This window comes from Cinclus cinclus, chromosome 6, assembly GCF_963662255.1.
Source record: "Cinclus cinclus chromosome 6, bCinCin1.1, whole genome shotgun sequence".
NCBI lineage: Eukaryota > Metazoa > Chordata > Aves > Passeriformes > Cinclidae > Cinclus > Cinclus cinclus.
The window spans coordinates 24340322-24354993 of record NC_085051.1 but is presented as its reverse complement, the minus strand read 5'-3'; the positions used below and the strand labels follow the sequence as shown (position 1 = coordinate 24354993).

At 53.8% G+C, this 14672-nt stretch overlaps 2 protein-coding genes across 2 annotated transcripts; one reads left to right on the top strand and one right to left on the bottom strand.

Annotated features, from left to right (window-relative positions):
* The first annotated feature begins 2623 nt into the window (after positions 1–2623).
* MDK (midkine) lies at positions 2624–3666 on the top strand. Its single transcript, XM_062495160.1, has 4 exons — positions 2624–2702; positions 2803–2964; positions 3066–3227; positions 3641–3666. Exons 1-4 carry the CDS (start codon positions 2624–2626, stop codon positions 3664–3666), a joined length of 429 nt encoding a protein of 142 aa, XP_062351144.1.
* Positions 3667–6160: 2494 nt separating this feature from the next.
* CHRM4 (cholinergic receptor muscarinic 4) lies at positions 6161–14292 on the bottom strand. Its single transcript, XM_062495026.1, has 3 exons — positions 14211–14292; positions 8172–8213; positions 6161–7638 (listed from the first exon to the last, which is right to left on the bottom strand). Exons 1-3 carry the CDS (start codon positions 14290–14292, stop codon positions 6161–6163), a joined length of 1602 nt encoding a protein of 533 aa, XP_062351010.1.
* Positions 14293–14672: the final 380 nt, after the last annotated feature.

The window sequence follows — 14672 nt, the reverse complement described above, 5'->3', positions numbered from 1 at the left end:
AACACCTTGGCTCACGGGCACATGTCGGTGTCCCCTTTCCTGGTAGTAGGGAACTTGCTGCTGTCGGGGTGCTTTGGCACTCCAGGCCACGGGTTTCCCGAGCGCTGGGCTCGCTCCTCGAGTGCCGGGCTGCCTGCCCGGAGGCTGGGAAGCAGTTCGGCCCGCAGAGGGAGGAGAGCAGTCCTGCGTCCACCGCTGCCAGAGCCAGTTGCAATTTGAGCCGAGCAAAGCCGAGCCGAGAGGTCCCACTGCTGGAAAAGGGGCTGTGAGGGGTTGCCAGCCCAGGCGTTCCCAGGAGCACATGGGGACACCACTGAGGGATCAGGAGCTGGGGAGGATGTGTGGCCCGCATGAGGAGAAATCAGTAGCACTACCTGGCCTGGAATGGTATCCAGAGAGAAGTCCAAGCTTTCCCATTGCAATAATGGGTATTTGAGCTCTTCTTCAGCTTCACTGGGTGATTTTTCTTTTTAGAGCTTCAGCTTCACCAGGTGATTTTATTTTTCTTTTTAGAGCTGATCCTAGATCATAAAATCCCAGGGCAGCTAGAGGAGGGGGGAAGGGAGAACAGGGACTGATGTTATGTGACAGCCAGCCAAGATCTGAGGAGGAGAGAAGCCAGGGCCCCACAGGGATGCAGGAGTAGGGCTGTGCGAGCATGCCTGGAGGTGCTGTCAGCCCAGCCAGGAACAGCTCTTGTTTGCCTGGTTGTTTGGAAAACCTGTTGGGAAACTGCACCCCCTTTTCCTTATGAATGCTTTAGGGTGAACCATGACTGAAGGCCCCTGCCGACCTTTGTCTGGGGAATATGCTGTGCTGGGCCGAGCCTGGGAGTAAATTCAGGGTTCCCTGGGGCTGTAGCTGGTCACCACCTCAGAGGGCATCCTTCTAGCATCCCTGTGTACACATGGGCAGGGCTCCACTGCACCCATGGCAAAGAGGGAGTCTGTGCCTGGAGGTGAGGCAGGGGTGAGCACTGCAGTTGAGGCTGTCTGCCCTGGGGGCTTGAAGACCATGTCAGAAGGGCCTGAGCAGAAGGTGCTGGGCTGGGAGATAAGTGCAAAGAGCACAGGGAAGTGCTCTGCGGCAAAGGATAGGAGAAGTTTACAGAACACCTGAAACCAGGGGGATGCTGTGAATAATGTGGATGTCAGAGGTGCTACCTCATAAGAGCTGCTGCAGGGAGTGGGACAGCCATGTCTGTAAGTCAACTCAGCTCCTGCCTTGTCATCTGTAACCAGCCCATCTGGGCTGAGCCCTTGTCCCCTTTGAAGGCAGATGGGTGGGAGCAGAGCTGAGCTATGCTGTGCCTGGCAGGATGGCTCCCAGCCGGGCTGGGTGAGGGGGGAGGCAGATCTCACCCCTATGACTGTGCCCTCAGCCAGCCGGTCTGCGTAATTCCCTGTGACAGTTCAATGCACAGCAAAGCTGGCAGCTTGGCGGCGGATGCATGAAAGGTGAGTGCACTGGAGCCTGAATAATGTGGGATGCTGCTCTCTCTGGCATGCTGCCCGGTGAGCCCAGAGAGAGCAAACTATGACCCCAGGCTCTTCCCTGAGTTGATGTCACCTGGGAACTGCAGTTCATCCTGTTCTCTGCAAAGTTCTGCCAAGCCCATCACAGAACCAGCGCAGGTACCATCTATTTTCTGGGTGGCTGCTGCCACACAGATATGGGTGGCATCTTAAAAGGCTTTGGGGGAGCAGGGAAGGGGTCTCCAGATTTGAAACGCTGGCTCTGCATGCCTGCACTCCTGTTCCCACTGAGAACAGGATCTGAGACCGCAGCGTTGGCAGCAGCATCCACAGAGTCTTGTGATGACAGCCAGAGGAGAGCCATCACGTGGTCCAAGGCCACCAGGACAGGGCACAATCTCCAGAGCCAAACCCTCATGCATATGCACCCTTGAACACAAACTGCTCCGGTGTGTGCACACCTGCACAACCCCTGCATACATGGGTGGCATGGGCAGTGGGCTCAGTGCTCCTGCTCCATCCCTGCAATGAACTCCCACACTGTGGATGCTTTTTTTGGTGTTTAATCCACTGATTCAACTTTCAGACCTGTCATGGAAGCAGGTTTGTTTTTCTTGGCCTTTTTCTTCTCCCTGGCATCCTCTGTAACTGGAGTAAGGTACTGTGGGAACTGTGCTCCCTGGCCCCAAGGCTCTTTGGTATAGAGCAGCAGCCTGCTGGGTCATGGATAAAGGATCCACAGAGAAATATGGGGGGGAAAAGGGCTGTCAACTGGCACCCAACTGTAGGACCTTCCCCAGATGCTGTGGGCTGTGGGGTTCCCCATGGAGAGCATTTTGACCACATGCAGGGCAGTAGGCGGAGCTGCAGGGGTGGGAACAATCTCTCAGCCCTGGAGCTCCGTGGTGGGAGGCAGTTGTTGAGGTACACAATTACCTTCCTGGTGCAATTAGTGAACCTAATCTGATGGGCGGCAACAAGCAGGACACAGGGGTGTACATGCACATGTAGGTGGTGAGTGTGTGCAATGGAGGCAACTGCTGTCTTACTCCCACACAAGCTGCCCACAGCCTACCATGACCCTCCTCGACACCACATTGCACCCCAACCTCCAACCCACCTCATCTTCTCCTTCCTCCACAGGCAGGATGCAGGTTCGGAGCCTCCTCCTCCTCCTGGCACTGATCCTGGTGGCTGCTGCTGCTGAAGCTGGCAAGAACAGGAAAGGTGAGGGGCAGCCTGGGGCAGGGAGCCAGAGGGGTGGGGGGCAGAGTGAGGCATGGTCCCCTGTCCCTGTAGCGAGCACCCACTCCGTTTTTCCACACAGAAAAGGCAAAGAAGGATGGCTCCAAGTGTGAGGACTGGCGCTGGGGACCCTGTGTTCCCAACAGTAAGGACTGTGGCCTGGGCTACCGCGAGGGAACTTGCAAAGATGAGAGTAAGAAGCTCAAGTGCAAGATCCCCTGCAACTGGAAGAAGAAATTTGGAGGTGGGCACATGGGATGGTTGGGGACCACCCTGTGCTGGGTGACTGGAGCTAATGTCCTTCCAGGTCCTGGCTGGTTCTGATGCCTCTCCCCTCTCATCCAGCTGACTGCAAGTACAAGTTTGAGAGCTGGGGAGGCTGCAGTGCTCAGACAGGCCTGAAGACTCGCTCTGGCATCCTGAAGAAAGCCCTGTACAATGCCCAGTGTGAGGAGACTGTCTATGTGACCAAGCCCTGCTCCTCCAAGATCAAGTCGAAGTCCAAAGGTCAGTTCCCTCCACTCCTATCCCCAGAGGGGTTCTGTTGCAACCCGGGGCAGGGGTTTTTCATAGGTACCTTGGCCTATTTGGATTGGCTTTGCTAGTGGTGTGGGGGATTTTGTAGGATGCTCTTTCCTTTACACTGTGAAGTCCAGCTGCTGGCTGGGTGGGATGCAGGAAAAACCCTGTTCCCCACACAGACCACTGCCATCTTTGGTGGGATGGGGATTCCCTGCTCTCCTCACTAGGACTGGTGCAAAACATGGTTTGGCATGGAGGGAGGCTGCCTGCAGGGATGCAGCCACTGCGCTGTGTTCAGCCAGCCATGCTGGCTGATTTTCTACCTCGGCAGTGTCACCGGGGACTGTGAGCTGCCAGCAGATGCACTAACTCTTGTCTCCTGTGCTTCTTGAATGCAGCAAAGAAGGGCAAGGGGAAGGACTAGAGCAGGAAACCAGCATATTCATCGGTCCGTCAACATGGTGCCTACAGGACTGGATGTCCAGCTGCAGCTGGCCCACACTACAGTCTTCCTCCTCCTCTCCTTACTCCTTTCCATGACCTTCTCTTTCACTGAGATGCCTTGTTTTAAACATTAGTGTTGTAGAGAGCAAACTCACCCACCCTGCAGGATAGGCTGCCTCCTTTCTAGCTGTCCCATGTGCACTGCCAGCTCTCGGCTGGTGTTTGGGTTCACTGGGATGTGCTCGGAGACCTGGGACAGAACACCCATTTTTCCACCCTCCAGCACAAATGATTTGCCTTTAGCACACCCTTTTGCAAGCCCAGGAGACTCCTCACTCCTCCACCAGGTACCGGTGCTGGAGGGAAGGGCTGTGTGTTGAATGCCTCAAGGACTGCTGTCACCTCAGGTGGTTTATTCCAGCATCCCTTTGGCTGGGGTATGACTTACCTGCAGCAGTTGAGGAAAACACAGTCATCACCCTGAGATGAACTGCTTCTCCTCTCTGTCACTTCTAACCATGTGTGTCCATGCTTGGGCTGCAGCCCCTCTGCCTTTGCCATGCCAACACCTGTGCTGGGTGGGAGCTCTCATTTTGGAATTTTTTTTTCTTTTCCAATAAAAATCTTTTTAAAAAAAGTATCAGAACCCCCCTGTTGTCCCCACAAGGCACTGCTTTGCTGGAAATCCTGGCAAACCCTGGTTTTGCTGACCCCACTGGCACCAGCAGTGAAGTTAGCATGCAACTGGCAGTGCTGGCCTGGGTGTCACATGCACATTGTCCTGGACAAAGCACTGACCTCACAGTCTCTCTGCAACAATGCTTCAGGCTTCCCCCCACACCCCCCGCCCCCACCTTAATCTTGGCAGAAGGGATGGGCTGCAGGGAATGTCACCAGTGGGTAACACTGGGAATCAGGGAAGGAGCCACCTGAGTGATGACTCATTCATTCCTCACACCATGGCCATTGGTTTCCTGGTCCAAGGTCTTTATTTGTGTTGGGCTGCAGTTGTAACCGTTTAAAAATACCCAGAAACATACCAGGCATTCCCCTAAAGGCAGTGGTGGAGTTCTCATCTGGGTTGGGGCAGCCTTTCTGCAGGTTCCCTGGCATGAGGATAGGAAGGACATACAGACACAGTCTGCCAGTGCTAGACTGGCTCCATCCCATCCCTTGCCTGCACCTGGCTGCATCCACCAAGGCTTGCACCTGTTTTTCGAGCAGCTGGGGAGCAGCCCCAGGGCGCTCTGGGTTGCACACCTAGGTGGGCTGGGAGGAGGCTGGAGATGCTGGCTGAAGCCCACATGCTGAGGGCTCTGCTGCAGCACCCATGACAACATTACATCCATTTACAAAGCTCAGCAACCATCTCCTTCGGCCTCCCTGGAGGAGCCCCCTGCACTCAGGGCAGGAGTGGGGCTGGAGGCCACTGTCATCCTCTCCTGCCTCCAGAGGCATGCATCAGGCTTCCCACACCGCTGTGGGGAGAGCAGGGACCTGCTTGTGGCCCTGATGGAACACAGGGCACTTTGGCCACATTGCAGACCCTCTTCCCACTCTCTTCTAAGACTCCCAGGTTGCCCCTGTCCCTCCCAAGAAGAGTTATTTTCACAGTCACTGCTGCCCACTTCTCAGGGACCCCCTTCCCCCAGGGCTACGGAGCGAAGCCCTGCACCACACCACTGCTTTTCTTTGCAGTTTTAGTTTCCAAGGTTGTTGGAGGCGACTGGGTTTCACGCTCCTCACCCACGTGTGAAATACTTGGCTTAGCTGTCTGTCTTTCCAGCAAATTGCTGTCTGAGGGCAGAAGGGGCATGAAGGGGAGGGCAGAGCCAGAGCCCAGGGAAAAATTCTGCCCCTGGTCCCTGGGTGAGGATGTCTGATGGCACTCTCAAGGGAAAGGAAGCAGCTTGCCACATCTGTTAGGGTCCAATCTTGACTGCCTTCACAGGGGGCCTGGCTGGGCCAGCAGGACTCCCCATTAGCATGCCTGAGCCAGCCTGGTCCAAGATGTCTAGCAAATGTTTGACCCTGGTTTCTTTTCATTTATTGGTGATAAACACTTTAGAAGCCAATGGAAAGCATCCAGCATTAGCCCATCTGCATGCAGACAAGCTCTGATGCTTTGGAGATGGTCAGCTGGGGAAAAAGGTACATCCAGTCTTAGGAGAAATGCTGATGTCATTTGGCCAATCTCAAGAGCATAGAGCTGGGAAAGGCTCCTGGTGACCACATCTCCTCTTGCCTCTGGCTTTCCTGGTGGCTCCCCAAGCTAGTCCCCAGGCCCAGGGTGACTGGAAGGACTTGCAGCTCAGAGATGCCTTGGATTTTTGTCAGCATTGGATGAAGGGCATCATCTGCAATCACTGCACAGTCTGCACTGTTGTGAGTGGGGAGCAGAAGAACCCTCGCTGGCAAAGGAGGCAAAGGGAAGGGTTTCCATAATGTTACTGAAATGGTCCCTGAGTACCAGTTTATCTGGCTGTGCCAATGTTCCTGTACTGGCACATGAGAAGGTGTTTGAAGGTTTTCTTGAAAGTGGCATTGCAGAGGGCATAGCAGGCTGGGTTGATGGTGCTGTTGACATAGCACAGCCAGTAGCCGATGGACCACACAGTTTCGGGCACACAGGTCTCACAGAAGGTGTTAATGAGGACCATCACGTTGTAGGGCGTCCATGTGAGTATGAAGGCCAGCAGGATGGCAAATATGGTTCGGGTAACTTTCTTCTCTCGGGCAGCCATCTGGCGCTTCTTTCGTACTTGGCTCCTGGCGATGCTGGCAAACTTCCTGGCAACGTTGACTGGGCGGCTGTTGGCCAGGGAGTTGTGGTTAGAGGCACCTGACTTAGCTGGGACAATCTCAATGGCGGTGACACATTCAGTCCCAGTCTGCTTGGTGACAATCTTAATCTTGGACCACTTGGAAGTTGGGTTCACCCGGGGGTTGGCTGGACTCTGTCCTTGCCCTGCTGGCAAGATTTCTGCTGTGGGTTTGTCTTTTGTGGTCTGGGTCATGCTGACGGTGCTGGACTCATTGGATGTCTCCTTCTCCTCCTGATGGCCAGTGGCCTCTGTCTGTGCAGATGCCTGGTCATCCACTTTCCCATTCCTCACCTCCTCCTTCACCTCCACGGCCCTCTTGGGAGAGTTATTGTTGTTCTGTTTGACCATGGGGCCGTTGAGGAATCTGAGAGACTTGGCTTTCCTCTCTTTCCTGCTCTCAGGCTTGTGCCTCCTTACCCTGCTTCTGCTGGCCAGGGAGATGTGGATGTACAGCACCGTCATGATGACAACGGGCAGGTAGAAAGCAGCAATGGCTGTGCCAAATGTCACCGCTGGGTTGGAGAGGAACTGGATGTAGCATTCCCTCTCAGGGACTGTCCTCTTGCCCACAATGAACTGCCAGAACAAGATGGCAGGGGCCCAGAGAATGAAGGACAATATCCATGCGGCCGCGATCATTAGCCCTGCCATCTTGGTGGTCCTCCTGGCCGGGTACGTCAGAGGCTTGGTGACACAGAAGTACCGGTCAAAGCTGATGATGAGCAGGTTCATGACAGAGGCATTGCTCACCACATAGTCCAGAGCCAGCCACAGGTCGCACACCACAGCCCCCAGAGGCCAGTAGCCTTTGATGATGTAGACCGTGTAGAGGTTCATGGAGAAGACCCCGATGATGAGATCTGCGCAGGCCAGGCTGAAGAGGAAATAGTTGTTGACAGTCTGGAGCTGGCGGTTCACCTTGATGGAGAGCATCACCAGGATGTTCCCCACCACGGTGACAAGGCTGAGTGAGCCAGTGACAGTGGCAATGAAAACCAGCTCCACTGTCTTGTAGTTGGTGGGAGGCTGCACGGCCACCTCGGAGTGGTTGCCCAGGGTGAAGTTGTCATAGGTCAGGTTGGCCATCTTTGCCTGCCAGGGCTGAGCAGAGAAATTGTGCATGGGATCTGCAAGGAGAGCGAGGATAGAAAGGGAGAATATTAGACCTGCCAGCCTGTCCTGGCAGCATTTCCTGAGTTTGCCAGGCCAGCACTGCTGTTGGCTAGTGCTCAAAAACCTCCTGGCATTCCTGGACTTCTCTCTGCCACTCCAGGAGTATGTTGGAGGTATTTTTGTGTCCCTATTTAGCAGTAAAGGAGACACACAAATTGTGGGGAGAGAAACAGGAGTGGTGCTAGGACAGTCCTATGTCCAGGGTGTGATGGTCCCTTCTCTGTACATCCCAGTGGGAGCACAATCTCCTGTGCCCCACACAGGGAGCTCAAAAGGCTGGAGGAAAGAGGACTGCAGCATCCAGGGTGGGGTGCACATACAGCAATCACTGCCAGAACAGCACAGCATGGAGCCAGTGCTCTTGTTCTTGCCCCAAGGACATGAGCAGGTTTATGGTATGCCCCAGGCATGTCCTGCTGACCTCCCCAAAGCACTCCCCAAGGGTGGCCTAACCCACAAAGCCCGTGCCGCGGTCCACTCAGCTCACCCGCGTCTCTTGCACCAAACAGCTCCTTCTGGAAGATGAAATCTGGGAGAAGGAAAACAGCAAGTTACACCACAGCTTGTGAGTCCCACAACATCTTACTGGGGGCACCAACCTGTCCAATGGAGGTGGCCCTGACCGAAGGCTGACACTGCTGAGACACAGATGCTGAAAAGCCAAGAAAGGCTGGAGGTGGGTAATTTGGAGTGGTGCAGTGCACAGCGCAGCAGGCTCAGGAGAGGGAGGGAGCTGCACAAGTGCCATCAGTCAGTGATGCTGAATAGTGATGACCCCTTTCCCCAGTCCCACATCACAGTGCAGCTGCAGCCACCCAGGCCACAGAAGTGTAAGGTGTGGAGTCAGACACCTCAGCATGATACATGGAATTATTTATGAAAAGTAATGAGAATTACAGACAGAATTACTGCCTTCATCCAAACCAAGATGCCTGTGGCTCATCATCCAAGGTAAGAGTAGAATGGACCTTAAAAAAAAAAAAAAATCAATAGACAAGAAGTGCTGTATTGAGATGAAAGGGAATTTCCTGGAAAGCAAAGGAAAAGCAAAGGCACAGAAGGAGTTGGCCTGGACAGAAGCGCTTCCCACTGAACCTGCCTCTCCCACACCATCCAAAAACACACTGAGGCCCCAAAACACATTGAACCTTCACCAGCCTTGCCCTGGCTTCTGGGGGCATCCCAACCCTTCCAGAAAATCAAGGACAACCCCTCCAGCAGCTCTTCCTGGTGCCCAGGGCAGGGGTTCAGCCCCACAGGTGCTGCTGCCAGGAACCCAGCAGGAGCCAGTGAGTGTCCCCAAAGTGGGAGCACTCAGCACTCTGTGTGTCTCTGGCTTGGGTGTTGGCTCCAAATTCCTGCTGAATGACTCCTGAAGCTGATTTTGCTGAATGTATAAACATGCCATTAACACACACCTCTTCCAAATGGGGTCTGGCAGGCTTTGAAGTCAGTTTTTCTCTTCTGAGTATTTGAAAAGAAATGCCTTTGTCTTTCATTTGTGGTGAGGGTAGGAGATGCCTGCCATCAGCAAATAGCCAAGTTTTTAATATAAGCACTTTCTAAAGAGATACAGGTGTAATTAAATGGAAATGTGGCTGCTGAGATGCTAAAGCCAGGGTCTGATGTAGCCATTCAGGCAGCTCCTGCATTAGCAAGGCAACAGCTGCGATAGTGGTGGAGCTCCTCTTACAGGTGCAAGGGGAAAAAAGTGGGTGAGGGACAAAGAAATACCTCTCTACCATTATCCTCTGAGTGTGTCTGTGAAGACAAAAGGCTTTTAAAAGAAAGCAGTGCCCTTTGGTAGGTACTATATGGCAGATACAGGTGGGGTGAGGAAGCCTGGTTGCACTGCTCACCTTTGCACCCAGTTCCAAGCACAAGGGATGCATCAAGGGAGAGGGAAAGAGGTTTCTGCTGCCATCCTTCCTGGGCACCCAGCCAGAGATGTGAGAAGAGGTGATAAGGGTAAAAAATGACTTAGAAATATAAAATCATGGCAATTTGGCGGTTGGTTTCAGTACAATTGAAGTGAGTTTTAATTTCTTCACTTCGGTGAGATGGGGAGATTTAACTGTCATTCTTGTAACAGCTAATCAAACTGATCAGACAAGCTAGCAATCATGCAGACATCTAACCCAGCTCTTCCAAGAAGAATTTGAAAGTCTTGAAAAGAAACCTTTCCATCGTCTCTGCTAAAATGTGGGTTTCAGTTTTCTCACTTTTGTTCATGAACTGGCATCCTCTTCTAAGCGTATCTAATTAATTATCAGCCTTGACAGAGGCTTGTGTTCTCAGCTACCCAAAGTAAGAAAAATCCATCTCAACCCTGGACTGCTCTGTAGGTGTCCCAAGAGCGGTAGGAAAGGCTGCGGCAGCCCCACACGAGAGCCTTTGGATGCCACCCAGAGGTCATGCTGCAAACTGGTGTGAGGAGGCAGAGGCAGCTGCCACCTCAGGGTGGAGGGCTTAAACACTGGTGAAAATAAGGTGAAAATAAACCTTCACCTAAGAGCAAAGATAAAGCAATCCCCCGTGTGAGGGAAGGAGGGGGAGAGAAAATGCTTAAAGGTGCGAGGATAACATGCAACAGAGCAACGTGTGAGCTGGGAGCGTGTACACCGTATTCTCTGCCATACCCCAGCACACTGGACACCCCTTCTTTTCCCATTTTCTGCTCTCCATCCCCCTGTCTCACTCTTCTGTCTCCAACACCCTCTCTGAGCTCACTGGGACTGCTCAGCACTGCCTTTGCCTTCCTGAGCAGAGGAGGCAGCTCAGTGTAGAGCTAGGAGAAGACCAAGGATGCCAGAAATTTGGTAGGTCTGTGCAGCTGACCAAGCCATGCATCATGCCTGAATGGGCACTAGGGATAGATCTCTGCCTTTGAGATGAAGAGCATCCAGGCTGTGTGAGAAGGGCCTGGGTGGGGGCACAGCCCTCAGGCAGTCACACCTCTGCATCCTCATCGTGTGTCTAAAGATGGAGAGAGCACACAGGAGAGCTGTGGAGCTGCAACAAACTCACCAGTGTGACACCATCTCCACCCTCATGCCAGCCACATCATTGTTCCCAATGCTGTGACACAAAGACACCAGACACCAAGGGACGTCTCCAGGACTTGGTGTGTCTCCACTAAATGCCTTCCCTATGTCCCCCAGTGTCCAGTGCTTGCTCCCTGCACCTCCAGAAGTGCATTTCTTCTCTCCCTCCCCTCACAGCCTCCATCCTACATCACCCTCCCTGTCTCCATTCCCTTTTGCACCCTACTTTCATGATAACATCTGAGACAGGGAGGAGACATAGCCTTGACATAGCTGAGAGAACAGTTCAGAAGAGTTCCTGGGGCTGAGACCCCTACCTGTGACACCAATTGACTTTTCAGCCTGCATGCAACCATTCTTCCTCTGCAGTGCTCAGTGGGTGTTCTCCCATACCTGCTTCCACCAGCCAACTACAGCAAACTCCCTCAGACTTTTGGCAGTGATTCACAGCTGGTTTTCTCCTCTCCATTGAAGCCGTTGGGAGACTCCAACTCTTTACTGATAGCATCCTCTGGTCCAAGAGTTTCTGCGGCTGCTGCACTGGTCACCAATCACGTCATCAAGAGAAATACCTTTCCCTTCCCACACAGCCACAGATCCAAGCAGAGAAAATTGCAATTTGGTTGGGGTCCAACTACTGCGGGCAGTGGGCACAGCAGGGTCTCTGCTGCTGTCTGCAGTCATGGGTGTGATCACTCTTGTGTGAGGATTCAACTCCAGAGCAAGAGCAAAGCCAGTGCTCTGTCACAGGGTGACACCCGAGACCACAGCAGAAAACTCCTGCTACTTCCTTGCTGCAGCTCATGCGCTCTCCAGCAAGCATTCTCAGCCTGTCAGCTCCTACAAACTGTCTCTCAGCCTCTTGCCAGGTAGGGAGGAAAAAGCCCTGTCATGGACTGCTGGTGACCTTCCTGTACCCAAGAATCTGCAGTAGCTGAAGGCTGATGCTCCATCAGCTGCAGTTCGTGACTAAGCACCTGCTGAGCACTCAGCTCAAGTGGGATGGAGGGTTTAGTTCCCTCCCGCCCCTGCTGCTCCTCGTGTGGAAGGAGCTGGCCATCCTCCGCATCGGCACAGGAAAGGCAATGGGACAGGTTGTTATTTACATACACCCGTGTGATGGTGGCACCTCAAGCAGTGGGATGAGCTCCTGGAGCAAGCAGCCCTACTGCCCCAGTGGTCCCTGCCTCTTCTCTCTGTACTGCACAGCCTCCCTCTGCTCCGCAAGCCCTGTCCCACATGTCACCACCCGCCATATCCTTTCCTGTTTTGACACTGCCCCCATCCCAGCATCATCCTCAGGGCTGGGGATCCTCAGGGAGCAGGTGCAAGTGGGGGGGGCAAAGCCATGTCTGGTCCACATGAGGTTGAAGAAAAGCCTCTGGGAATGAGCAGAGCTCTGCAAGGAACCCCATCATAAAACAAGCCCTATGTTCACACGCCACTCTGGGGACGAAGATGTTTACAGGGAAAGGAGAGGAATCAGAGAAAGCTGTGCTTCAGTGGACACCTATGAGCGTGAGCTTCTCCCAGAGGAAATGGGCTTTAGCCCTGCATGGGTTTGGAGCAACAGTAAAACTGAAAGTGGTCTTGAGCCCAGGGACAGGATGGAGGGGCTGTGGCTGTCAGCTCCTGACTGGATGGATCCTGTGGTGCTCTGGGCTCTGCCTGTCGCCAGGAGGGATAGAAGGTGGCCCCTTCCACCACAGGCACATTCCAGGAGAAGGCACACATTACCCTCTGCTCTGTCTGGGTGCCAAAGGCTGGGCCTGGGCGCATCACCTTTGGTGTCACATTTGGAAAGAGCCAGGCCAGCCGCACTGGCAGCCCCCTGCTTGCTTTGGCCTTCCTAAAAGCGCAGAGAGGTTAAAAGTCTTAATAGGATTAATCCTGTCAGGTCAAACTGCTGATGTGATGTGGGGCTGTCTGTGCACCCCGAGGAGAGGAGAGGAGAGGAGAGGAGAGGAGAGGAGAGGAGAGGAGAGGAGAGGAGAGGAGAGGAGAGGAGAGGAGAGGAGAGGAGAGGAGAGGAGAGGAGAGGAGAGGAGAGGAGAGGAGAGGAGAGGAGAGGAGAGGAGAGGAGAGGAGAGGAGAGGAGAGGAGAGGAGAGGAGAGGAGAGGAGAGGAGAGGAGAGGAGAGGAGAGGAGAGGAGAGGAGAGGAGAGGAGAGGAGAGGAGAGGCATTTATGGCTCACACTCACAAAGGGAAGGTATACTTAGGGTAGGGTGGCAGTTTATGGCGCTAATTGCATTATCTAATAGCTGTTAATTAGCTCCTGAATCATGGCACCACTTTACAGCTCATGAAGGGTTGTTCTCTTTGACAGATTCACACCCCTCGGAGTGTGAAAACAGAATTCCTGGATACTGGGAATAGGCACCATAGAAATACAACATAGGAGAGAAGACCGAGGGCACGCCCTGTGTCTGGCAGGAGGAGGGCTGGTGTTGGTCTGCCTCCGTGCCTCTGCATTGGAATGATGAAGGTAATAAACAACCAGAAGAAGAGAAAGGAGATGAGGGGCTAGCAGGATCTGTTGTGTTAAAATGGCAGGGCTCCCCCTGCCCTACAAACTCTAGCTGGTGGCTGTGCTTTCATCACTCTCCTCAATGGATCCCTGAAGTCCTTATCCTGCTCCAGAGGAGATCTGAGCCATTGTGGAGCAGGAATTGTTTCTTGTCAGTAACCTATGGGGTGGTTCTGGGCATTTGATTTTTCCACTGAATAATTTATTCTTCTTTCTTCCTCTGCTGTTCAACTGGTCCTCATAAGGCAAAGAAATTTGCTCCATCCCTACAAGGTAAGAACCTCTGATAGCTTTTCCTGGAGCCACTGGAGAAGCGGTAAGCTCAGAGGCACAGGAGCAGCCAGCTTTCAGGGGGAGGCGAGGGGGCCAGAGAACCCCCCTGTGCCTGATGTGTGTTTGCACATCAGGTTTGAAAAATTTGCTGCGTCCAGGCCAGAAGGGAGTATTGCAGTTGGTAACCCCACTACCCCGTCAGGAGCCTCCCTGCCTTCACACCTGCTTGTAACTGTGTGGTTAATGCTGGCTTTCAGAGTAAAGCCGAGGCACAGCATCCAAGGTGGCTGTGGGAAGCTCTTGCAGGTCCGAGCCGTGGCTGTTGAGCTGCTCCTGCAGGGAGTGCCCAGCCCAGCAGGCTCACCAGCATCCCACAGCAGGCACAGCTGCACGCCCTGCCCAAACTGGCCCCTCAGCACTTGCCTGTATCCCTAACGTGCTCTTTTCAGGTTGCAAGAGACCGCATGCCATTTATCCACAGCATTACCAGACAAGAAGCAAGCCAGTGAGAAAGTGTTTTTTAAAAAGTAATTGAAAGGTCAGTCCTATAAATAGCCTACCAGCACGCTGGTCACTCTGACAATTAATTAACCACCTGTCACCCAATTACTAGGCTAAATAAATAACCTGTCAGTGGAGCACTACTAGCGAGTGTGCATGGTAAATGAAGTGCAGCCTTACCCTGCTGTGCCCAGCCTGCAGCTCCCAGGCACCGGCGGCTCCCCAGCAGCTCCCACGCCTGCACTGGCTCCGATGGTAACATCCTGGGGGGAGAGGGCTCACCACGGCGGCATGGCACACCGGGACGAGGGGGACACAGTGCCCTCCCTCCCTCCAGAACCCTCTGCCTCGGCTGCCCCAGGGCTGCAGCTCCCTGCTGGTGGCTGAGTCGGAAAGGTGCTGGGCTTCCAGCTGAGCCTGGGCTGGAGCCACACTTCTCCCCTCCCATCCACTGCATTAATGCTCTCTGCCTCAGAGAGATGCTCATGTACTTTTATATGCCTGGGCTGAAGCTTTAACAGAGCCCAGCTGTTTCAAGGCATCACAGCAGAAATAGCCCTGATGCAGCTACAGGTTCCACTGCCGGCAAGGGCTCTGGGACCAGCCAGCAGAGAGGAAGGAGGCGGGGGGAGAGCGAGAGAG